The 27,312-nt window shown below is 39.3% G+C and overlaps 1 protein-coding gene across 1 annotated transcript in view; it reads right to left on the bottom strand.

The window, feature by feature from the left end:
• Positions 1-1,421: 1,421 nt before the first annotated feature.
• The window catches only part of LOC123757444 (Coiled-coil domain containing protein 39), a 35,430-nt gene continuing 9,539 nt past the window's right edge, over positions 1,422-27,312 (bottom strand). Inside the window, exons 6-18 of the mRNA XM_045741053.2 lie at positions 26,549-26,764; positions 24,990-25,205; positions 21,151-21,318; positions 20,803-20,909; positions 19,249-19,396; positions 17,219-17,358; positions 15,804-15,876; positions 14,324-14,483; positions 12,677-12,783; positions 8,976-9,161; positions 7,910-8,085; positions 5,778-6,025; positions 1,422-4,353 (exon numbers count right to left, since the gene is read on the bottom strand). Coding sequence (XP_045597009.2) covers positions 4,277-4,353; positions 5,778-6,025; positions 7,910-8,085; positions 8,976-9,161; positions 12,677-12,783; positions 14,324-14,483; positions 15,804-15,876; positions 17,219-17,358; positions 19,249-19,396; positions 20,803-20,909; positions 21,151-21,318; positions 24,990-25,205; positions 26,549-26,764 — 2,022 coding nt within the window. The 3' untranslated portion in view covers positions 1,422-4,276. The remainder of the gene's footprint in view (positions 4,354-5,777; positions 6,026-7,909; positions 8,086-8,975; positions 9,162-12,676; positions 12,784-14,323; positions 14,484-15,803; positions 15,877-17,218; positions 17,359-19,248; positions 19,397-20,802; positions 20,910-21,150; positions 21,319-24,989; positions 25,206-26,548; positions 26,765-27,312) is intronic.

Below are 27,312 nucleotides of genomic sequence, written 5' to 3'. Positions count from 1 at the left end.
GTCCTTAATCTAAGAAAATTTTAAGGAGGTAAATACTGTACTTGCAAAATTTATAGACAAAAAAATGATAACAGATTACATGGAATGAAAAAAAAAAAGATGAGAGAAAATTATAGGTACAGTATATTAAAGCACATAGGTAGCTATGATTGATTGCAATGACAGCTTAAAATGGTTGTTGACAACAAATTGGTAGGCACAATACAGCAAAAACAATATAAGATTGATTGCAATGACAGCTTGAATGGTAGTTGACAAAAATTGGTAGTCACAATACAGCATATGGCTAGCACATAAAAGAAGACAGCAATGAACACAATGATAAGGTTGTTTGATATTACATAAAAATTATGAGATTGGGTACCACTAGGTACAGAGCAAATTTAAAGCTCAGTGTAGGAAACTAAATAGATGAAGTTAGGTACTTTTTGGTTTTGCTTTTAAATAAGGCAAAAGTTTTACAGTTTTTCAATTCACTAGGGAGTGAGTTCCATAGACTAGGTCCCTTAATTTGCATAGAGTGTTTACACAGATTAAGTTTGACCCTGGGGATATCAAAGAGATATTTATTTCTGGTGTGGTGATAATGGGTCCTATTACATCTGTCCAGGGAGAGTTTCAGAGCATGGTTTGCATTTAAGAACAGGGTTTTGTAAATGTAGTTGACACAAGAGAATGTGTGGAGGGAGTTAATATTTAGCAAGTTTAGAGATTTAAACAAGGGAGCTGAGTGTTGTCTGAAAGCAGAGTTAGTTATTATTCTGATAGCAGATTTTTGCTGTGTGATGATGGGCTTAAGGTGGTTTGCAGTGGTCCATTATATTACTGGTCCACACCTCACCTGACCATACTCTAGCAGGTTTGGAAAAAAAGTATTAATTGTACACTTGGGAAGAGGTATTAATTGTAATTAGTGGACTAAGAATTAACAGACCCATCTCATTATCTGCACATAGGCTAATGAGAATATGGAGCAAATATATTACTGACATAATATACTTGATACATCTGTAACAAGTGTTTGGATGAGATTTGCACTTAGTTAAGAGGTAGACACCTGATTTACCCGAGGGCCACTAACCCTAGTGGCCTTGACGAGGACAGTGCTACATAGCCATCCCAGCTTGGTGCCTTCTTTTGATAATTACTTACTCAACGAAGACAAGCTGGTGGCTTCATAGACACATTTATGTGCAAAGTTTGTTGTTGGGTGACTGGTAGTGGTTGGTTGAGGACTGTGTTAGATTGTGGCAGTGCATTACTGTATTGCATGTTGATGTTGGTGTTGTAGAGTCCTAACAGTAGTTATAGGTGCTATACAGGAAGGACATTGTTTGGATTTTGTTGGTCCAGAATTGTTATACATCATATTCCAATTCAAGTACTCAAGTATTATTTGTAATAGGTAATATAAACAATCCTGCTTGGTGTACATTTAATTACAGTACATTACTGTATATGTATAGATTTCCTTAGGTGCTAAAACCTGATAAATGGGACTTGTGAAGAATGTGCTTTTTCTGTGGGGAAGCCCCATCAGCTCCTGGAGCTATTGGAGTGATATTAGCTAATACAGTCTTAGTACGGGGCTCAGTCATATGGAGTTGTCATGCCTACTGGGGACCACTAGCCAGAACATGGTTCGCGTAGGGAGCAAAGGCCTATGAAACTCATGTAAGAAAGTACTGTCTGCCATCGACCGGGGTTGAGACCCCCAGAAAGGTGCGCGCTCCAAAACAAAACACCTCCAGGTAGAAAAATTGCAACCCTCCAATACATACATGTTGGATACAACAATTTAAACTTGTTTCATTTTTCTAGTGGATACTTATGCACAATAAGCTAAGTGGGGATGCACCAGAGATTTATACAGTTGAATAACTACCAGTACCTATTTTTCCTTTATATCAGAGTATGCTTGATTATTCCTAGGGTTTAGCTTTTTTTGTTTTAATTCTTACTGCCACTTGTTGTGCAATTTTCAGTGAATGATGGATTCTAACTCCAAGGTGCTTTTCTTCATAAATCTGTTGGAAGGTAATGTTGTTAACGACCCTCAACATTAACGACCCTTAATGTTGAGGGTCGTTGTGACGTGGGTTGTTTATGCTCCATGATACCTGCTTGATGGGGTTCTGGGAGTTCTTCTACTCCCCAAGCCCGGCCCAAGGCCAGGCTTGACTTGTGAGAGCTTGGTCCAACAGGCTGTTGCTTGGAGTGGCCCGCAGACCCACATACCCACCACAGCCCAGTTGGTCCAGCACTTTTATAGAAAACAATCTAGTTTTCTCTTGAAGATGTCCACTGTTGTTCCGGCAATATTTCTTATATTCGCTGGGAGGACGTTGAACAACCACGGACCTCTGATGTTTATACAGTGTTCTCTGATTGTGCCTATGGCACCTCTGCTCTTCACTGGTTCTATTCTGCATTTATTTCCATATTGTTCACTCCAGTACGTTGTTATTTTACTGTGTAGATTTGGGACCTGGCCCCTCCAGTATTTTTCATGTGTATATTATTTGGTATCTCTCCCGTCTCCTTTCTAGTGAGTACATTTGGAGAGCTTTGAGACGATCCCAATAATTTAGGTGCTTTATCGCGTCTATGCATGCCGTATATGTTCTCCGTATTCCCTCTATTTCAGCAATCTCTCCTGTTCTGAAGGGGGAAAGTGAGTACCGAGCAGTTCTCAAGACGGGACAGCACAAGTGATTTGAAAAGTACAACCATTGTGATGGGATCCCTGGATTTGAAAGTTTTCATAATACATCCTATCATTTTTCTGGCCGACGCAAAATTTGCTTGGTTATGCTCCCTTAACGTTAGGTCGTCAAACATTATTATTCCCAAATCCTTGACATGCTGTTTTCCTACTATGGACAGATTCAATTGTGTTTTGTACCCTGTATTATGTTTCAGATCCTCATTTTTGCCTTACCCGAGTACCTGGAATTTATCACTGTTAAACATGTTATTTTCTGCTGCCCAATCGAAAACTTTGTTAATATCTGCTTGTAGTTTTTCAATGTCTTCAGCAGAGGTAATTTTCATGCTGATTTTTGTGTCATCTGCAAAGGATGACACGAAGCTGTGATTTGTATTTTTGTCTATATCTGATATGAGAATAAGGATAGCAGTGGTGCAAGGACTGTACCTTGAGGTACAGAGCTTTTAACTGCACTTGGACTCTATTTTACTTGATTGACTAGACCATGTGCAAGGTCTTGCATATTTCAATATTAAAAAGCATTTGCCAATCTTCTGACCATTTGTGGAGTTAATGTAGATCTCTTTCCAAGGCTTCACTATCATTTTCACTTCCCACTACACCATAAATCTTTGTGTTATCTACAAATTTGATGATGTGGTTGTAATATTCTCATCTACGTCATTGATGTAGCATACGGCAAAAAGGCTTGGTCCCAAAATACCGCCACTCACATTTCTCCAGATTCATTCCCGTTTAGCATGAACCTTTGTTTTCTTTGTTTTAACCATTGATTAAATCTGGGTTCTTTGATTCTGAGCCAAGGATGTTGACCAGTGTGCATTCTTTTGTATGAGAGTGAGTTTGTCTTAGTGATGGCTTGAATTACATTCTCCCCCTCTCTCTTCCCTAACTACACGACTAGACTTTTTGTAACGTTACCAAACAAGGACATTTTGTCACATGCTGATATCCAGCATGTGACAAAATGAAAACTTGAAAATAGTTGCATAAATAACATACTGTACAGTACATACTTCATTTTTTTGTCCTACTTGTATTTAAAATTTTAACAAATTATGTCACAAAAATTAATATATAAGTAGGTGTATACAAAAACCCATACAAGTGCATAATTAGTGTAGTTTCCCTTATTGCAGTTTCTTTAACTAGAAAAATATACTGTATGCAAATCACTTAGACCTACAGTACTGTAATGTGATCATTTTTCTAAAATGTGAATATTTATACAATTTATGCAATAAGGTATACTTTGCTGGACATGCAACAATGAATACTTTTTGAAGTATAATCTTTTCATCAATACAATTTATAATGTGACAATGTCAGACCACGGAGGAAAAATGAAACAGGAAATTTCCTCAAGTACTTTCGTATATTAAATACATCTTCAGAAGGTCCAAATATTTAGAAGGTCCGTATTTGATATACGAAAGTACTTAAGGAAATTTCCTGTTTCATTTTTCCTCTGTGGTCTGACATTGTCACATTCTTAATCACGTGTTTATTTTCGTGATATACACACACAATTTATAATATAAGAGCTTATAAATGGGTAGTAGGCCTCTTTACAAGCTTCTTTCCCTGGTACTGAGGTCGTTTTAGCTCTCTCGCTGGAAAACCTGAAAAAGTTGATTTTAAGTTCATTAATACTAATCATATTCAGTATACATGAATTGAGGTGTATAATGTATAACTAAATTCATGAATACTGTGCATGTATACCTATACTCAGTACTCACTTTGAAACCACAAATATGAATAGTTTTTGTAATGATCATATATGAAGTATTCTCTTCAATCCTTAGAATACTCCAATTGCTGTACAGTATGCAATTACCTCCCGTGTGTAAATTGCCATATACGATTTTCACCATTTGATCTGCTAGTTATTTATAGAAATGCATACCTCGATGCTGTCTGTTCAGCAGTTAAACCAGATAACTATAAGTGGAACTATTGTATAAATCACATAAATTTTAAATAACCTGTGTTATAATTTGTTATTATATTTGGATGATTCAGCTGGTACTTGTTATTAAAAGGACACTCGTGGACCCCACTTTCAAACCAGACACCTGCCAACCACACTTCCGAACCGGACACCTGCCGACCACACTTCCGAACCGGACACCTGCCGACCACACTTCCGAACCGGACACCTGCCGACCACACTTCCGAACCGGACACCTGCCGACCACACTTCCGAACCGGACACCTGCCGACCACACTTCCGAACCGGACACCTGCCGACCACACTTCCGAACCGGACACCTGCCGACCACACTTCCGAACCGGACACCTGCCGACCACACTTCCGAACCGGACACCTGCCGACCACACTTCCGAACCGGACACCTGCCGACCACACTTCCGAACCGGACACCTGCCGACCACACTTCCGAACCGGACACCTGCCGACCACACTTCCGAACCGGACACCTGCCGACCACACTTCCGAATCGGACACCTGCCGACCACACTTCCGAATCGGACACCTGCCGACCACACTTCCGAACCGGACACCTGCCGACCACACTTCCGAATCGGACACCTGCCGACCACACTTCCGAATTGGACACCTGCCGACCACACTTCAGAACAGGACACTCGTGAACCCCCACTTCAGAAGAGGACACTTCTTAATGTTTTCAGAGAAGTGCTTGATATCTCTCACAGAATGTATATGGTGGGGATGGTGCCATTTGTATTGTTTTGCTAGGGCAATGGATTAAAGATATATTGTAGTAAGATACGTACAGTTTATACATATTATATAGATATAAAGTATATCTAGTAACTACCTAGTATGTTTACCACTCTACCACATATGTCTCAAGCCTGGCACCAGGCTGGGCTCGGGGAGTAGAAGAATCCTCGAAACCCTCTCCAGGTATACTGTACTGTATATACTTGCACCGTTGCAATGCATGACACCAGTCTTTGAATATATACATGCCTTGGGCTTAAAAAAAAAAAAAAAAAAAAAAAAAAGTGCTATTAACTTTATCAAACCTACTACAGAATTAAAATTGAAAATACTAACTTGGATTTAACACTGTTATTCTAGCCTTGGGTGTATGCTTCATGCCTGCAACTCTTACTTCACTGCTACTCCTCCTGGTTTTTACACTGGCACGGTGAGGTGATCCACTTCTTCCCGAATCCTCAGACTGGAGTGACGATAGGGATAGATGGTGACTGGGAGATTTCCAGGATGCTGCATCGGGGGATATACTTCTTGGCTGACTAGCACTACTACTTTGAGATGACTGTAAAGTCCCAATGCTTGATCTGTAAAAAAAGAAAAAGAAAAAATACAAAAAGAAAAAATACAACATTAAATGTAACGAAAGGCCTCTTTCTGGTGGGTTCCCTCGGTGGCTCCCCGAGTTAGCTGCCATGTTAACTGGGCCACCAAAGGCAGCCCTCTTAGAATTTTTTTTTTTGTACAGCATTAACTTTACCATAATTGCTTATGCTTATTTTTGTCATACATACAGGGCATAGATTTTTGTACACCAGGTGCAAATTGGTTCTTACAGTAATGAACGGTATTTACAATAACTGAAGAATTAACAAGCCATCCATAAAACTTATTATACCTCATTCTTCATATTATGCAAGTTTAGGATACCACTGCATAGTAGTAAAATGATGGGTATCTGCCTATAACTGTTTGCTTCTTTGATGTTAACAATGATAGCATGATATCACTCATAATATGATAACATTTACACAATGAGAGATACTGTCTTACACACAGAAATGTTCAAAGCAGCTAAAGGGAGGCAGTGTGGTACAATTGCTGTCTTGAACCCCTCGACAGAATTCTCAGTCTAGCTCTCCATAACGTTTCAAAGGTCCTCACATTATTCCCGAGGATTTTTTTCAGTTGTATTTGTCTACACTCGAAGACCTTCAAGAAATACTTTAAATCAAACAAATTGCAAAATATCACTACTACTCCTAATAACCAGTAATTAACTATCCACCTAGCAGTTGCTCCTACCCATCACCAGGTTGTAGCACTGGTAATATTAGCAGTCAATAGGTGCCTCTGTTGACAGTGTTGGTAGTGTATCTGGCGGCAGGTTGGGATTTCAATCAGATAGCAAACTAACAGTATAGCATAGCCATATTTGATGGTCACTTTGCAGCCAAGAATTGATTGGAGCAGGTTTTCAAATGAATTTAATGAGATTTTGGAGTCAATCTGAACTGAATTCCAAGTTCTCTAGTCTTTCCTTTCCATCATGAATATTAATAATACTGTACTGGAGGGCCAGATCCCAAAATCTACACAGTAAAATAACACCATACTGGAGTGAACGATATGCAAGGAAATGCAGAGTAGAACCAGTGAAGAGCAGAGGTGCCATAGGCACAATCAGAACACTGTATAAACAAATTTTGGTCCATGGTTGTTCAACATCCTCCCAGCGAGTATAAGAAATATTGCCGAAACAAATGTGGACACCTTCAAGAGAAAACTAGATAGTTTTCTTCAAGAAGTGCCAGACCAACCGGGCTGTGGTGGATGTGTGCGCCTGTGGGCCGCTCCAAGTAACAACCTGTTGGACCAAGCTCTCACAAGTCAAGCCTGGCCCCGGGCCAGGCTCGAGGAGTAGAAGAACTCCCAGAACCCCCATGCAGGTACAATTTCTCTGCTAAACCCTAACACTGCTTCAGTCTATCTCTGAATTCCTCCTGTGCTCAAATCGTCTTCTCTACATAATTGATCCTTGTGTATTTTCAGCACATTTTTTCCATGTCCACTTGAATGTAGGACTTTTAAATAGCTTAATAATTTAAGGGTTAACAGCAATGCAGTATTGCATATATAATGTTATTTTGTTAACATGAGTGAAGAACTGGGCCATGATTCATCAAACATTTGTGTCCACTTATGAAACCTGAACGTCTTTCCTCAATCATGGCAGCTTTGCTAACATTTATTAAACTGTTTATGAACTATGAAGCACTACAAGGTCCTTTATAAAATAATAACCTTGCATTGAAGTTTCAAAAGTTCAAACTATTCAATAAATGGAAACCAGGCTGCAATAATTTAGGAAATAGGTACAGGCTTCATAACTGGATACATAAATGCTTGATGAAGTCTGACCCTGTACTGAATATTTAATACTATATATAATGTTGCTCTAGCTACAGTACCTGGATCCAAATGATTCCTTTTTGGTTAGCTTTGTCACATCAGGGGGAGGAATATTGACTTGCTGGCAGTATATGACAACTGCTTCACTTGCTTCTGGATGAAATGACACTGCATCTCCAAGCAGAGAATTTATCATACGCAGACGCTCTTGGGCTAACCGTAGCTCTATATCATACTGAAATAAATAACTTTAACTTGCAAAGATGAATAAAGAAATATTTTACATTTTAATATGCTTATGTGCACAAATCACCGAGCCATTCTGTGGTGAAATTAAAACTAAAATCAAGCTTTGACTGTAATGACATGCCCTCTTCTGGCAGGCCCTCGGCAGTACCTCTGAGCTACTGAGTAATGTTGGTATACCCCCAGTGTCTTAGAACTGCACCATATTGGAAAGGCCCACAAAGACCCCTATTGGAGTGAGAAGATTACCTTACCTCGAGACGATTTCGAGGCTTAGCATCCCAGCGGCCCGGTTGTCGACCAGGCCTCCTCGTTGCTAGACTGGAAAGGGAACTATCAGGAGAAAGTGCCAAGCTATCACAACTATATAGCACTTGCAAGGGATCAGGATAAGGATTTGGGATGGGATGGGATGGGGGAAAAAGAAATAGTGCCCAACCACTTGGACAGTCGGGGATTGAATGCCGACCTGCATAAAGCGTGACCGTCACTCTACCATCCAGCCCAAATGGTTGAGTAGCCAGGACCAGAATCCAACATTCTATACGAGACAAGGGAAGCTAGGAGGGGGGAGGGGGATAAGATCTACCCAAAACTGAGAAAAGCCCCACCAGAAAGGATACGTGAAACAAGTGACTAGTTGAAGGAAAGAAATGATCCTCAACACTTGGTTTCTTTGAGGTGCTCTATTGGCATCCCTCCATGGTTCTGGTCACTTGTTTTTCCAGTATTTTCTGGTTGAGTATGAGTGTTTGCCATCTGGGATGAGGCTTCTGATAGGCATGGATGAGTCTTTGAGGCCTGGTGCAATTAGCTAAGACTTACCAGCATTAATACATGAGCTCAAATTCTAAAAATGGTTTAGTTTACATTACAAACCTGTTGCAAAGATCTTCTTCTAGTCCTCCACTGAAGAGTTGAGACAGCAAGGGTAGCATGCCGAACCTTTGTGTGCTGAATCTCTATTTCACGCTGAACTGCAGTCATGTGTATATTCTTTTCTCGTAAAAGTTCTTCCACAGCATGTACTTGTAATTCCACTTCATTAAGCCTATCTTGAGTACCCTAATGGAAACAAATAAATAAATGCATCTTTAACAAATCCAGTGTTGAATGTAATGAAACGCCTCTTTCTTTCTGGTGGGTTTATACTCGGTAGTTCCCTGAGCTAACCAGGTGACTAGCACAAGTAGCCACCGAGGGGAAGGTTCCCAGGAAGCGGCACATTACAATTACAAAATTAAAATTTTATGATGGTACTTGCATGTTATAATTACAACATAGCTAGTACAGTATATGGTCAGATGTGTGAACAAAGAGATAGCTTCTTTGGAGCCACTTTAAAAGTATTTAAAGATATTAGGTAATTTTTGCAAATTTCACATGGCTAACATTTTGCATGACTGAAGACCAATGGATCCTGTAGCATAGTGATCTACATCCTTGGCTTGCAAGTGAAGGACCCTGGGCGGAACAGAAATGGCTGGGTACATTTCCTTTCACCTGATACATCTCTTCACCTAGCAGTAAAATAGGTACCTGGGAGTTAATTGTTTAGCGTTACATTCTGCGGAAGATCAGTAGTTGGCCAAGCCTTGCTAAGCCTAAGTATATGCTTCCTGTCCCCGACAACAGAAATTAAATATATGAAAGACTAAAACAGACGAGTGTTTCTAGTTTTGAAAGTACCTGTAATAATGTATCTTTTATTCAACAGATTTGTGGAGCCATATTAATTTTGTTTTCATGCTTGTATGAAATTCATTTAATACTGTATTTTTATAATTAAAGATGTATTTTAGATACAGTAAGTTGCATTATATAGTTCATTATTTTGCCTAATTCCCTTAGACTTCTGTAATCTTTAATAATTCATGTACAGTAATGTATCATTTGTGTTGAAAGGGCTTCCTACCTCATATCCAAAGTTATGTAGTACCACCTGATACAAAACATGCAGTACCACCTGATACAAAACATGCAGTACCACCTGATACAAAACATGCAGTACCACCTGATACAAAACATGCAGTACCACCTGGTACAAAACATGCAGTACCACCTGATGAAACTGGGAACCTAAATCTGGTGTAATGGTAAAGAAATTGATTGTTGGTGGCATGAAAGATGGCAGATGAATATGATTTGGGTTATAACCCCACAGGGTTATAAACCCATGGAACAGCATACCCGCCAAAGCTGTAAATGCCAAAACTGTGTTAAGTTTTAAAATCGACCTGGAAAAGATCCTCGGGCAAAAGGAGGGAGGGACCTTCGATAAGCCATCGGCTATCTGTCCTCGTTGAGGCCACTAGGGTTATTGGCTCTCAGGTAAATCCAGTAAATCATTCAGCCAGTTTTGAGACGAGATATCTGTCAGTACCTCACAGAAAAGGAGACCCAGAAAAAGATGGGTGCTGCTTCTGTGCCATTTGAAGACTATGATGCAGTAGAGAAAGCTTGAATGCACAAGAACATCCTGATGAAGAGAGAGCATATTGATGTAAAGAACTAGCAAGAACACCATTCACATGCAGTAGCAAGACTGCATGCGATCCCCTGCAGGAGGATCCTGTCAGGGAGTGGCAAGAAAGCCCCGGCAGGAGGAACAGGCTTGAATGCTTCCGATGCCGATGTGGAGGGTGCAGTCCCTGAAGCTGCTAGTCTCTCGCCACCAAAAAAGCCGTGCCCTGACTCCAAAACCCTCAGACCTTCAGGAGCCGGGAGCCGGGAGCAGGGAGGGGGGTTGCAGGATGAATGACAGTAAGGAAAGAACAAGGGGATGCAGACGAAACCAAAGTCGAGGCAACTAACGCCCCCAAGTCTGGGTCCCTATAACCCAAGCAGGGCAGCTGTGGGGCATCTGGAAAGGCAACCAACCTAAACCCTCACATGCAATGCAGAAGCTGCCTGCACCTGAATATGAGTATCAGAGGACTGGGGTGAATTGGAGTACAAGCAAGGAACACCACTTGCAGGACTCCAGGTCAAAGGCGTCATTGACCCCAACAGGCAGCATGGCGGAGGCAAAGACGGTGAATGTCACCCTGAGGCAAGGGTACAGAGCAGCCTTCAAACACGCACGAAGCGAGATGGGACTCTGAGGATGCATCCATTGAACCAATGAGCCCCAATGGGGTTTTCCAGGGCCCTTAGGCTGACTGCTAAGGGAAGCCCAAGCAAGGTAATGCTAACTGGTTATCCCAGAATTACCAAGAGAACAAGCAAAAGCTGAACCCTTGCAACTTGTGCAATCATGGGGGGACCTAGCGGAGGGCCACCAAAATAATACAAGTGGTCTTACAGCCACACCAGGCAGACCCCCACCAGGTAAAACTAAACAAAAGAAAAAAAATACCCAGCAAAAGCACAACGTCTCCAGGAGGAACAGAACCGGCCGGTATACGCATTATAAGACAGCTGCACAGTACCTTGCACCCCAGCCAGCTACAATACTACCTCCTACCCAAGGCCAAACAGTGATAGGGAACAAACCCAGTTGACCGCAAGGGCGGGCAATCACTGAGCAGCAAAAGAACCCTGCGGAGGTAGTCCCTGAACAGTTTGTGGAAGGTAGCCCAAACTGCAAGGGCAGTACTTACAGGGCACCTAGGGACAGTGACCCTAGGCGCATGCAGCTCCAGTACTTCTTGAATTACTCCTGGCTTGCACACCACCACATAGTAGAACACCCTAAGGCACAGCACTGCTCAAATGATGGAGCCAGAGTCGATCGACCGCCACTCAACACAACAGCCTCAGAACTGGGGTTAGTTAGCTGGCACAGGAGGTCTAGGGGCCCCCCTTTGCCCTCCCGGGGAGGGGGGAGCTGCACAGACAGTGGCATGGCGGCTGTGGTGATGTCATTCTTGTTTTCCGATTGGGGATTTTTGATTGCTCGTTTAGCTTTCGGTTTGTAATTTTTAACCAGCTGTGGTTAGTTTTGTGATTCCTACCTTTCTGGGTGCCTGATCTGGTAGATGACAGACACATACTGCTTTCAACTACATGGGGGTGTCTATAGCCCATTGCTCTTTGTTCCTCTCTGAGGGGTGCCAGGTTCTGGCTCGTGGTCCCTGGTAGGCTAGAACTCCATCGAATGACTTTTGTCGCAGTCTAATATATATAGTATACGCATCAGCCCGGTATAGCTCCAGGGAGCGGAAGGGGCTTGCCACAGAAACAACTATCAACCATGAAACATTAACATTCTTATATAATTCTTTTACTATGCACCCCATACCCATCCTTCAGGTGGTAGTGGACCTCATACCCATCCTTCAGGTGGTAGTGGACCTCATACCCATCCTTCAGGTGGTAGTGCACCCCATACCCATCCTTCTGGTGGTAGTGGACCCCATACCCATCCTTCAGATGGTAGTGGACCCCATACCCATCCTTCAGATGGTAGTGCACCCCATACCCATCCTTCAGATGGTAGTGCACCCCATACCCATCCTTCAGGTGGTAAATGAAAAGGTTAAAGAGGCACAAAATAATGTCAGTAACTGAACCTCCAAAAATTCAATTAGCTAAGCAACATTTCCATGCAGCACAATTTGATACTTTGAGTATAGTACCTGCAAATCTTTCTGTGCTTGCTCTAACAAGGTTTGCCAGACCAATATCTCTTCCTCCAGTGCACCAAGATTTTCTTCAAGAACCACCCTTTCTTTCTGTTCCTCACCTGTTATAAAAAACAAGTAAATTTTTACAATCAATATTCAATTCCTACCTTCTTTTATACAATGTACAGCAGGTACCTGTATTTAATTTAAATTCATTAATATACTGTACATAATTTATATGTAGTACAGAGGAATCTCAGTACTCAAGCAGCTCCAAACTCAAACAATTCAGAACTTGAACACTTTATTCAAGAATAAAAATGATCGATAGTCGAACATTTGCTCGGCACTCAAGTGTAAACATGCGTAACAGATGAGCCAGTTTTCCAGTAGCGTTGTTCAGTGCACAACCCCACTAAACTTCTCTGTAAACTTTCTCATGTTTTCTTGGATACATTTTATATTCTTAGCATAAACAAGTCACCTTGGTGCCTATGAAAGTTAGTGATAAAATATACATACAAAATAGTGAGAGGAATCAATACAATTGACACGGAAGAATTTTTAAAACTGCAACTTTAAGAGCACGAGGCCATAGTCTTAGGCTAATTAAGCAAAAGTTGTTGAAAAACATCTGAACGTTTTCTTTTTGCAGAGTTGTAGACGATTCAAACAATGAGAAGGCAGTTGATGCTAAAATCATCAGGAATTTCAAAGCATAATATGGCAATTATTATAGGAAAGCTATAATTGTATAATTTTACAACTATAGGGAAGCTATAGCTGTACCAATACTTAGCTAATTATAGCATGCAGTTACTTAATTTCAACTCTCCACCAACAATCCTCACAATGATTAACAAGTCTCACGAACTAGCTGGAGGTGACAATTCAAGAGGGGCCCAACTTTTCATATTTATAATGGGGAGTTCACCTTGGTAGTGGACTGATCTTTGATCTCCATATATTCCCCTGCCCTGTGGAAGGGGGCACAATGATTTTATATGGCATACCTGGAGTATATCTGGAATGAATTCTGGGAGTTCTACTCCCCAATCCCTCAGCCCTAAGCCCAGCCCTGTGATAACTTTGTCTAAAAGGCTGTTGCTTTGAGTGCCCCATGGCCCCACATATCCATTACAGTCTGGTTGGTCCAGCACATGCTGCAGGAACTTATTTAATTGTTTGATCAAATCCTCCACTTTTGTTCCAGCAATTATTGCTGATTCCCAGTAGATCTAGATTGTCACAGGAAGCTTGTATATCTAAAATACCCTTAGAGTGCAGTGACAAGCTGAGGGAAGCAACTGAGGTACCACCCCAAGTGTGGCATTTCATCAAACTTAACACTATTTTTTAGCATTTAGAAACATATTCATTGAAATACTCATAGGTGTATACAGTACCTGCCTATACTGTATTATTATTATTATAATATTGATAATAGTATACAGAACAATATACACAATATAACGTAATGGTGGTGTCTTAGTAGATACATTAATTGTATTGTATATGAAGCCACTAATTTTGCACAACAATAATAATTTATTTAAACAAATATTACATGGATACATTAAATTCCACTACAAATATTGTAAACAAAATACAAGTTATAAATATACTGGTCAAATTGCAAATAATTCATTTAAAACTTACTATGATAGAGAATATCATGCAGCTGTGACCGATACTGTTGGCCTTCAATGCTGATAAGAGAGACCATTTGCTGTAATGCTTCCACCTCTTCCTCTGCTCTTCTTACTTCTAGATCCAGCAAATCTCCCGTTTCTTGCAATCCTGCGCGCTCATTGGCCACCTGCAAGAAGTATTAATGATCAAAGAGCAAGCCAAAGTATATATAATGATAAACTAGCTTTACATAAAATAAGTCTTTACACTAAATGTTTCACTGCTTTAATTTCCTTTCTGTTTGTATGACAGGCCCAAGGGAGCGACTCGGTGGCCTCCACTTAGAAATAAGACATTGAGTGTAGATGAAATTGTCCTTTCTGATCAAGGTCAGGATTTATTAAGCACTTATGTTTCCACTTAAGAGTTCTTTACATCTTTTCTTCATTATGACAGCTTAGTCTGTATTTATTAAATGAGCTTCGAAAAGTAGCGAGGTTATTTATGACCAAAGGTCATTATCATTGTAGACATTCTCATAGCACTTCAAAACTCAGAAACTTAATAGAAATGCTTACTAAGCTGCCATGGTTGAGAAAAGGTATACAGTTTCACAAGCTGAGATGCAAGTGCTTCATAAATCAGTCCTGGACATTCAGTTGCTCCTGTGCCCTTTTTTTAGTCCTGCCTGTTCTTTGCCTTTTTTTTGGGGGGGGGGGGGGCTGAGTTGGGTGAAAGTCAGAAGAGTTAGCTAGATGAATGATTACACTACTGATGCTACCACCTTGTAAATAGCAGTGGCAACAGTCGGGATAACAACCAGTTATTGGTTGTTAGGAGTAGCAGAGCAATACTAGATTTTAAGTACTACTCAGAAAGGAATGTCTCATCTAAACTCAATGCCAAATTTGTGTGCCTTCCTGGAGCTGAAATGTTACTGTCTTGTGGTGATTCCGAGGATCAATATCCCCACAACCTGGTCTTTGACCAGACCTCCGGGTTGGTGGTCTTGTCAACCAGGCCTTCGGGTTGGTGGTCTGGTTAACCAGGCTGTTAAACATGGCTGCTTGCAGCTTGATGTATGAATCACAGCCTAGTTGATCATGTATCCTTTGGAGGGCGAGTTTGTGGGCTGGAGATTTAACTGGAGCTAGCAGCTTTCCCTTCATTTATGTGAAGTTAGATGCTCTTCCCTCCAATGCAGTTGTTGGGAGCCTCCCTTGTTGTGTTCTGGAATGGTCTGGCGTGGTTGTTACTACTGATTTAGACTCCTTAGTTAGCCCTTCATCCGATCTTGTAGGAGATGTGGCATGTTAGGACATTACCTCCAGAGGATGTGGCCTAGATACTTAAGTGCTTTTTGACTCCTCATCCAGTTTTTTTTTTAACCTAAATCCATTGAGCATACAAAATGCTCAATACAAAGAAAATCATATATGCTAGAAAAAGTTACTAAAAGTGCTAAAATATCTAAACAAATGTATAATTCCTTAATGTACTTACACACCTTAAGAAAAACATGTGTTGTAGATACTTCATCACCTTCTGAGACATCAATGCTGCATTTGATTTTCATGTGCCTGTAAGACCAGCAAATATGAACGAGTGATTAGGTTAGACAACCACATGAATGAATTTGGATGGGTATAAATATGAGCCGACTTGCGTGGACCAATAGATTTTCTGCAGTTGCCTTTATTCTTATTGTTGTGTTAGGCACTGAACTTGCAAAATGCAATGCAAATGTGACAAACAGCGACTTCTTTATTCGGATTGCACAGTGTGATTTGGTTCAGGAACAAAGGACAAGACCTTGAAGGCAACTATAGAGGTAGAAAACTTAGTAAACTTAAAAAACCCGTGTTAAATATAATGACATTTTTTTCTTCTGAGGGGACTTTGGTGGGGTCCCTGTTGCTTGCTGCCATGGTCCCTCCAGAAATTCTTAAATATAGATGGCTACACATACCTAGGTATCCACTGGTTTTGGGAACCAAGTTCCCAAAAACCAGTAGATACCTGGATTGCACAGGTTCCTTAGTTCTAAATGAACTAAATTCCCAAAACCAGTGGATACCTAGTTTCCAAAACCAGTGAATACTTTTATTTATTGGTATTTATTTATTTATATACAAGAAGGTACATTGGGTTTGTGAGAGTACATAACATTGGTGTTCTTGCATTCTTGCAAAGCCACTAACACGCATAGCATTTTGGACAGGTCCTCAATCTAACAGATAAGAGTAATTAAAAAAGATACATTGTAGCAGAATTTGATTTCAACATAATAACTACAATAAAAATTTATTGTATTGATTATACTGGTGATGTTACATGTCTTAAGTATTACAAATGGGCGAGCGGGTACCACCAGATACAGTGTGACTTTGAAACACAAGATAGGTAACTATGAGGATGTAGTTCGGTACTTTTTTGTTTTGTTTTTAAATAAAGCATAGGTTGGACAATTTTTTAATTCATTAGGGTGAGTGTCACAGACAGGGTTCCTTTCATTTGCAGGGATGTTTGCACAGATTTAGTCTAGGGATTATCAAAGATATACTTACTTCTGGTGTGCTCCTCATGGGTTCGATTACATCTACCAGTGAAGAGTTTCAGATCACGATTAGCATTTAGGAACAAGGTTTTGTACATGTAAATAGCACAAGAGAATGTGTGGAGTGAGTGAATGTATAGCATGTTTAGGGTTTAAACAGAGGGGCCATGTGTTATCTGAGGACAGAGTTTTAGTTCTGATAGCAGATTTTTGCTGGGTGATGATGGGCTTAAGGTAATTTGCAGTGGTTGAGAACCCCATGCACAGATTTCTTTGTTCCAAAGTTCCAAGTTCCTAAGAACTAGTTCATCATGCAGGCATACAAGTGTGCAAACAGAGCACAATATGTACTAATATGTTCCTACTTGTCTTTCAGTTGAAGGATTCTGGTTGTGACATCATGCAACTGCAACGATAGTCTGTGCATTTCACTGCTCAGGCTCCTAAGGTTATTGTCTGCTTCATCAATGCGGGTCTTCACACTGCTGATTTGGTGCGATACTAGCTGAAAACATAGAAAAAAAATCACAACTTTTGCTGTAGTTAAATGTCTCCTGTATATATCATCAGATTTTCCTGTAGATATATGTTACAGTAATGAATATGACAGAGTTTTATCAGAAATTTCAGCAAAAATCTCATCAATACAATGATCCAAAAATACTGTAGAGAGAAAATTCATGCTATAATAATTTACGTAACGTTTTGCAACCATATTCAGTAACACACGTTAGTTTTTATAATAGTCACAGAGATTCTATAGGAAACAGGTGGTTGGGGTGTTTTGGGGTGACAAGAGTATGCTGACATAAATGACAAACTTCTAATTGACGAAGATGAGAGCAGTAATTACAGGCAATGTATCAGACTGGATGAATGTTACTAGTAGAGTACCACAGGGTTCAGTTCTTGCACCAGTAATGTTCATTGCCTAAATAAATGATCTACCAGAAGGAATACAGAATTATATGAATATATTTGCTGATGATTCTAAGCTACTAGGAAAGATAGGAAACCTAGACGATTGTCATGCTCTTCAAATTGACCTAGATAAAATAAGTGCTTGGAACACCATGAGGTAAATGGAATTCAATGTGAATAAATGTCATGTTATAGAATGTGGAATAGGAGAAAATAAACCACACACACACACACACACGGCCTACAAATTATATGGGAAGGACTTGAAGAACTCTTAACAAAGAAAGAGGTCTTGGGGTGGTTCTAGATAGTAGACTGTCACCAGAGGAACCTACAAAGGACACTGTGCGAGGAGCAAATGCTGCACTTTCCAACTTCAGAAACACTTTTAATTACATGGATGGTAAAATACTGAAGAAACTGTTCATGACTTCAGTGAGACCAAAATTAAAATATGCAGGAGTTGTATGGTGCCCATATCTCACAAAGCACATCAATAAACTGGAAAAGATGCAAAGGTATACTACAAAATGGCTTCCAAAACTGAAAAAACAAAGTTATGAACCATGGCTTAAAAAGTGTTAAATATACCAAAAGTAGAAGAAAGAAGAAAGAGGCAAAATGATCAGCACTTACAAAATAATAATAAGAATTGACTAAATTGACAAAGAGGAATTCCTGAAACTGGCAGCCTCAAGAGGTCATAAATTCAAGCTAAGGAAACAAAGGTGCCGAAATTTTTTTTTAAATTTTCTTCGGAGCGCGATAGATGTTTGGAATAAATTAAGTGAAGTGATGGAGACCAAAACCATTAGTACAGTAGTTTCAAAAGAGTCACATAAGAAAGTGTGCTGGGAAGACGGGCCACCACGAGCATAGCTCTTATCCTATAACTACACTTAGCTAATTAAACACAAAAGTTGGAATATACAGTGGTTGTATGGTGCCCGTATCTTAAGAAGCACATCAAGAAACCAGAAAAGAACAAAGACATACAAATAAATGGCTTCTGGAACTGAAAGACAAGAGCTATGAGGAGAGGTTAGAAGCATTAAATATGCCAAAGCTTGAAGATAAAAGAAAAGGAGGTGATATAATCACTACATATATAATAGTTACAGGTACATGTATCAACAAAATCAATAAAGAATTTTTGAGACCTGGAACTTCAAGAACAACAGGTCATAGGTTTAAGGTAACTAAACAAAGCTGCTGAAAAAAATTTAGAAAGTTCACTTTTGCAAACAGAATGGTAGACTGTTTGAGTAAGTGAGAAAGTTGTGGAGGCTAAAACTATTACTACAGTAGTTTCAAAGCGTTATACGAGTGCTGGGAAGACGGGACACCATGAGCATAGCTCTCATCCTGTAACTACACTTGGGTAATTACTTAGGTGATTACACATTTCATATACAGAAGTAATATAAATGCAATAAATATTATTACAATACTGCAATACAGGTACACTAAAAACCTTTTCCATATCTGTCTTATCTTGTGAGAGTAGTGATGTCTTTTTCATAATGGCCTGGAGATGTCTCATTTGCTGCCGAATATGAAGCTGCGTTAAACTCACATCCACCATCAACTCCTCACAACTATTTGCCAGTTTTGCCCGTTCTCTGTCAAACATTTATAACATATATGGCTAACACTGTAGAGAATAAGGCACAATATCATGACTGAAGACTTACAACTCAACCTACACAAGAAAAGAATGGTAAATGATGATACAGGTATTTCGGTCAATCTTGGACTCTATCAAGTCATGACTTACTAAAGGTCAAAGAAGGACCAAAACATCATCACTTTCCTGTTGTTTCATGTGTGTGCATTGACTATTAATTACTAACTTTGTTTTCAGTGACTTTGTTACAAATTAAATTTCTTACAATAATTCCCATAAATACTGTATATGGTTCTGGTACAGTATAATAAAATCACTATTATGCACTTTAAAAGAAATGGGTTTAAAATGTAATTTGGGCATACAAATTATATCATCCCTGTCTATCATACCAATTAACGGTTACTATTTAAACAAAACATAGCCATAAACATTTAGGAAAAAATAAATACATACATAGGATACAAGCAGATTGATGAATTTATAAGTACACAGCATTTTTGGCATAATGTGGGAAAACTTAACATAAAACTAAATGAGATCAAAACCAACAATCAAGTAGAGAAATAGATATATAATGACATAATTACATAATGGATGCAACAGCAAAATTGTAACAGTGCAACAGAGTTATTTTGCAGAATAAAGAGAAGGAATACAATTTTGTAGAAAATTTCTTACACTGCAGGTAACAGCAACAGTACAGGTTCAATAATTAATGTTTAATAATAGCAAAACATAGGCTGACATTTAGGAAGTAATGAAGGTTACATAGCATTTATTAAGATAGTTCCTGGCTTCTTTTTTAAACTGGTTGAGAGAAGGACAGTCTTTGATGCGATTATGTAATCAGCTAAGATACAGGCATTTATATGGCACTCACATATGTATCCACATACTGTGCTTCCTGTATTCTCAGGCTTTACAGTGCAGTACTGTAATCACACTGTGATTACACACACACACACACCCATAATGGCAATACAATATATGGCCATTACGAAACAAGGTAACAAATCAGCTGTGTATACTAAACCATAGTTTTTTTAAATACATTACGCATGATTCAAGGACATAGTAATTACAATGGTGCGGTGCATGCATTAGTGCTTCATAAAATTTAAACTTTCACACTTTCTTAAACAGTAACAGTAAATAGTATTGGCATTAAACACACTGAAGTAGTCAAAATGATTAAGTAAAATACTTAAATAATAATGAGAAAGGAGGTGGAATGGTGGTATGGGTAAGGGAAATGAATAGGGAATGGACAGGGGATGGACAGGAGAATTTCACTGAAAGTGGATAAGGGTAAGTAGGAAGTGGGAAGAGGCAGGGGGCTGTACAGGAATGCAAATGTTAAGAGACAGGGGAGGGAGAGAAAGAGAGCTTCATATTTACCTTTCTGCACTCTTGCTAGCCATCTTGACTGTAGATACATCTGCATCTAGTTTCTGAGAATATTTTTCGAGTTGTGACAAATTTGCCTGTTCCCTGGATCGTGTATTCTGAAATGCAGTTAAATAACTATACTGTATTACCAAATTCCACGAAATACAACTATAGGCCAGATTGGAAGTAATATTAAACGCAATTAAGGAAGTGATCGAGAAACACGAATCTAAAATCTTGCCTCGACCTACATCTTTCAGTAAAGAACCTCATGCTTCCTGTTAGGTGGCTATTATACTGCAGATAGTATTGTGAAAAACTGCATGCTTTACTAAAGAAATTGGTTGAGATAGTTACCTTAAGAATCACAAGTTGTTTTGAAAGTATCTTAATTGTAGCAGAAACCTCCTGAAGCCGCAGATTTAAAAGATCCAAATGTTTCTGTTGGTCGGCACTGACAGCGTTGTTGTTGCCGTCGTGAGTAAGGTCGTGGATGTGTCGACGAAGCTGCTGCATGTTTAATTCCTGGGATATAATGCAGTGTTAAATAACTTTTCCAAAAGGAAATGCATTTCAGTATTAGCTATATAAAAAGAGCACTCAAAAAAAAAAGTTATGCAAGTTCTCACTGTAGCACGTATAAAAAATTAGTAAAAGCTAGAAGTTACTGAAGATATTGATGACAATCATGTTATGAAATATGAACTTTATTCTCCAAGTTTAACTGAAATATCCAACAGGAGGTGGACAATGGTTCAGTGATATCTTATTTGAACATAAACTGGTTCATAGGAACCCCAGATGTACCAGAAGGTTTATGATCTAGTTACTGTTTGGATGCAATTAATAGTCTTGATAATTGAGATAACCAGGCTACTGGACACAGCACCAAGTCCCAGTACGCTTCTCTCAAGGCAGCTTTCATCCCAAATTGGGCAAAAGGTCTCAAGCATTGTCAATGACTACTGAGAAGTTGAGCAAATTATGGGAGCCGAGTGATGAAACGCTCGGGGACGCTCGTCCCCGCCACCCCCGTCCGTGGGGCGGCAGTTGCCACGAAAATAGTTTTTCACAATTATTTCAATGTCTCTCAATCGTTTCTTTTCTGTTTTTTTGCTGTAATATTATTTAAAAATGTGTAATTTGTAGAATTTATATAGTTCAATGTGTGGAAATTGCTATGCTCAAAATTATTCAGCTCATATATGTGATATGTATATTCTAAGATCAATCAAAGAGTGTTTTTGTTGTTATTACACTATACACACACACACACACACATTGTATATAACTATTTACAATTTTGTACACTATAATGAGTGTTACGACCCTGGGTTTCTTGGTGGGAAACCAGAGGTCAAATTGAACTCTAAATAATTTACTTTACATTATTTGATGCGCTTGTTGATGCGCGTTTGTCCCTTTCTTCCTTGCCAGACGTAAGACAAATCTTGTTTCTCATAGAGCATTAAAAGATTGAGCTTGTGGTTGATTAAGTATAACCGTGAAGTAATTATTAACTATTCTTAGAACTAGTAAAGTAACGAAGGCCGGTGAAGACTTGTATTGTTTGTAGCTGCACGATCCAATTAGGCTCTTCCCGGCAACCACAACAACAACTTGGGACCTCGGCGACTGGATGCTGGGTCCTTCTCTGGTCTGGCGGTGTGGTGTCAACAACTTCCTGTGAGGGCTCTGCCTCGATTCTTCTCCTCTTTCTCCTCTTCCTGTACCTTATCCTGTGTCTAGTTTACAAAGCCAAGTATCGTGCTGCATGTTCGTTTTCTGGCATAAGTGTGTAGTAATGTGTATAGGCTACACTAGTGTTTATATTGCTAAGTTACTCTAAGGGGGCTCAGTGGAACTATGTGTGCTCAAGTGGTACCAAGCTACCTAGAGTCCTTGCTAGTGTCCCTTGCCAAGTAGACTTTACCCTAGCTTGTCCTATTTGTAAAACCTTGTATCCTGCCTATGTGGACCAAGGCTTTTAACATCAGATAGTGTGGTAAAGTAGTTATTGTTATGGTTGTTAATGTATATGGGGGTTGTTAAGAGGGTTTAATAAATAAGTTAGTTTTTGAGGTGTATCCATTACTCCCGTTGTAGTGGCATAGATGATTGTATCCTAGATGACAGATCTGTTCTAAAACCTTAAAGCATAAACAGGAACCTATGTTCCTTGGGGGCCGGGCCTATTTGTGCCACTAACTCTGATACATCTTGATTCTAGCTGTTGGCCCTTCCCTTTAATACTTGATACTCCCCATAACAGCACTGAAACTCATACTGTAACAAGAAACAAGTTAAATTATAACAATGACCCACAAAGATCGTGTGTTGAGAGTTTATGTACACAGAATAAGAATCCAAGGTCAGCCTAGCGGCCAACAATTGAGTATGGCAGGGGCTGCCCCAAATAAATTTTTACATAATTATTTCAGTGTCTGTGAATGATTTTATATTTAGTTTTTTGTAGTAATATTATTTAATAATGTGTAATATGTGGAAGTCACATAGTTAAATGTGCGGAACATTGCTATTCTCAAAAATATGGGGCTCATACATGATGACATATTATATTCTTAGATCGACCAGTGTTCCTGTTATTATTACGCTATATATGCACTTTATATATCACTATCAATATTTATATGCACCATAAACTAATAAGTAGCTCTGGTGGGTATGGTGGTGAAATCAAAACACAGCATGGAGCCACAAGCAGACGACGCCAGCAGCCACATGATGCAAGATAATGACTCCAACATTCTACACATCTCACTACGACTAGCTACAAAACTGCCGTTATTATCACATTCCTGTCACAAAGTCCCGAATATGAATCCATTTCCATAAGGAAATGAACATTAGTGAAGGAAAATAATGTCAGTTAATGATCCATAGATGAAGGAAACAATGACTGGGTGCGGTGTCTGTACCTCATGCTGTGAGTATCATAACTAGCATTGTATTCACTGATATCTGAACATTGTACATAATCTTTATCACAGTCAGGATCATCTATGATACTATCAACGCAAAATAATTTCAGTTACGTATTTTATTCATCATTACTAAGTACTGTAGTGATGTTGCCTCTATCTGCACAGCATTGCTGTGCACTGCTCCTGCATGTGCTAGCCTTGGTGGTTTTCTCAGTACTAAGGCTCTCACAGCCAGCATGGATGCGAACCATTTTTTTTTTCAAGATGGGGGTCTGTTTACAGGAGTCTCTGAGGTAGACGATGCGAGCCCAGTGTACCCGTGGGAGTTTTGAATTATTCCCTATACCTAAAAGCTCCATATAGTGCTCTGCACACCCCCAATCGGGCCCTATAAGGTTGATACCTGGTTGATACCTGGTTGATGGGGTTCTGGGAGTTCTTCTACTCCCCAAGCCCGGCCCGAGGCCAGGCTTGACTTGTGAGAGTTTGGTCCACTAGGCTGTTGCTTGGAGCGGCCCGCGCTCTGCGCAGTGCAGTGGTTAACTGAATTTTCAGCTCAAAATTAATTTGGATTAAGCTTGATGCTTAATGCTTAAGCTTGATGCTTAATGCTTAAGCTTGATGCTTAAGCTTGATGCTTGATGCTTAAGCCTAGTGGACCAAACTCTCACAAGTCAAGCCTGGCCTCGGGCTGGGCTTGGGGAGTAGAACTCCCAGAACCCCATCAACCAGGTATCAACCAGGTAACCAGGTATGCTCTCACTACTGGTTCACACATATTACATGGTATGATGACATAAGTGTCATTTTTTGCCACAAAAATAAATATTTGAACATGGAAAATAAATGAAGTCACATTCAAGGAGATCACATTGTTAGTTAAATTTCATAATCCCCATCAGTTATATACAAGGGAAAATGGTTCATGTATAACTTTCACAATGGCAGTACGTTTAATGTTATGAAGGAATGTTACATCATAACTAGTACTGTACCAGTATGATCCAACAAGAACTTTTGGAAAGATCACTGTTGTACTGGTAAAGAATGTCACCCTGATCTGACAACAAAGGTCCTCTCTAATTGGACTTTCAATAATATTACCTTAGAAAACATATGAGTGGAATAGCTCAGAAATATAGTCTAAATGTACACAACACATTATGTGACCCCTAGGCACATATATAAAAAATATATATCCACAAGGCCTACTCTCTTCTGGGTATATCATACAACAATACTACACCATACCTGGTCATGAAGTACTTCTTTTTGTTTCACTGCTCTGCCATCTAGTTCCTTTATGTATGTCAAGTTCCGAGTCTTTGTGGAAAGTAACGCCGTTATCTCTCCTTTTATTGTAGCCTCCTGTTGCTGCCACATGGCCACAGCTTTCTTATGATGCAACTCTGCTTCCATCACCCTCTCCTTCTGTTTGTTTAAGGCCTTCACCAGGCCCTCGGCCTCCTAGAATATAAAATGCAAGCAGCTTTAAATATTAATTCTGAATGATGAAGATACTTACATGTACAGTATTTAAAAAATATGGAATGTCCTGTTACTTTTTCTATTTAACACTTTTTCTCCTAACACATGTTATGACATTACACACAAATCTTGGTCAACCATTACAATTCTAAATACTGTATGTTTGAATGTGTTCTCTGCATCCTATCTGCCTAAAATTCTTCTATAAATTTATTCCTGCTCAACTAATGTAAATAAACTAATTATCTCAACATGTTAACTCCATAGTACTGTATTTCACTGTATAATAACTGTTTTAATAATACCCTTTGATGTGGGACCTCAAAAAGCCCAAGTTTTTTCCTGTCCCCAAAAACAGGAATTAGTAGGAATGTACAGTGATACCTCGGCCCTCGAAAGGATCTGAACTTCAACAATTTAACACTCAAACACTTTGGCCAAAAAAAAAAGTTCAGTAATCAACTGTTTGCTCAGCACTCTACCATACAAATGCATATCACACATAAGGCAGCTGAGGAATTTACTTCAGAGGAGGAGAGAATGGAAGATGTTCTTAGCTGTGACAAACCATGTTATAAACCTGTTGAATGACAATACTGTACTATGCCTCACTTTTTGAAACTTTTTAAAACAGGCAAAAACAAATATTACTGGATAGGAAACGTCCCTGTCAAGCCAGGAGCGCCTGACAGCTGGGTGGACAGTGCTTCGGATTTGCAGTCCTGAGGCTCCGGGTTCGATCCCCGGTGGAGACGGAGACAAATGGGCAAAATGTTTCTTTCACCCTGATGCCCCTGTTACCTAGGGCTAAATAGGTACCTGGGAGTTAGACAGCTGCTACGGGATGCTTCCTGGGGGTGTATAACAAAAAGGAGGCCTGGTCAAAGACTGGGTTGCGGGGACGCTAAGCTCCGAAATCATCTTGAGATAACCTCAGGATAGCAATAGCATCTCTCCTCCTCTTGCTCACCATCTTCCACATATGCCATCAACTCTCCAAAGTACAGGTAAAGTGAGAATAAATTTGCATTGATTTTTATCGATTGCTTTGGATTTTCTGTATGATTTATATATGCTAGGCTTGTAATTTTTTAGTTAAATTTCAAGTAAAAATACTTTTATCAGTGCATTTTGGGGAGTGGGAGTCTGGAACAGATTAATCCAATTTACATTATTCCTCATAGGAAAAAAATTATTTGATACTCAAACAGATTGCCGTCCTGGAGTGAATTAAGTTCGACTACCGAGGTTTCACCATACTGTACTGAATTTAAACACCCCGATAACCAATATTATGCTTGACGTTAAGACTTACATCATACCTTTATCATGACTTCCAAGGAGTGTAAAGACTCTTCGGTAGATAACACAAGTTCCGTGTTAATGGTCAACTTCTCCTCCGATTTTTGGCATTGTTGTTCTATACTTGCAAGCAATGCCTCTTTCTCTTTTCGAAATTCTTCTTGTTCAGACAATCGAAGATTTAAGCTTTCAATTTCTTTATTGACTTTAGTGAAAGCATTCTGAAGAGCCCATAGCTGTCAAGTAGATAAAGAAATTATTATTTCATTCCATTACAATCACTTAGTTAAAAAATGCACATGCACTATTATCACATCAGCTTTACTCCAAATGTAAAAACAAAAAACCATTGATGTACTGGTAGTTAATGAAATGAAACATTCATCGTTGAACAAACCATGCTTGATTTGCAGGTGGATAGAATGCTCATTTCTTTTTCCAACAACCTTATTTTGTTTTTCCAACAACAATTTCTTTTTGTGTATTTACATGCACAAAATTTATACATTTTCTCCTACAAAACCACTTGATAATTACAGTACTTTCAATAAATGATGAAATGTACTGGGTTAAAAAAATACACAAAATATCCTTGTAAAGTAGGTGTGTCCTTTATGCAGGCAAATATCATATATTCAGAAACTGGTGATACCCAAGATGATACTTCAGATACTGATGATACTTCAAGAATTATGGTACATAACAATTCTATTAAGCCTTAAGCCTTAAATGGCTGTAATCACTACTGTATCTGATATTAACGCCTGTGCTCAAATTGTGGGAA

This window comes from Procambarus clarkii, chromosome 19 (assembly GCF_040958095.1).
Source record: "Procambarus clarkii isolate CNS0578487 chromosome 19, FALCON_Pclarkii_2.0, whole genome shotgun sequence".
In the NCBI taxonomy this organism is placed as follows: domain Eukaryota; kingdom Metazoa; phylum Arthropoda; class Malacostraca; order Decapoda; family Cambaridae; genus Procambarus; species Procambarus clarkii.
The sequence above is the reverse complement of the archived record's forward strand: the minus strand, read 5'-3'. Positions and strand labels throughout refer to the sequence as shown.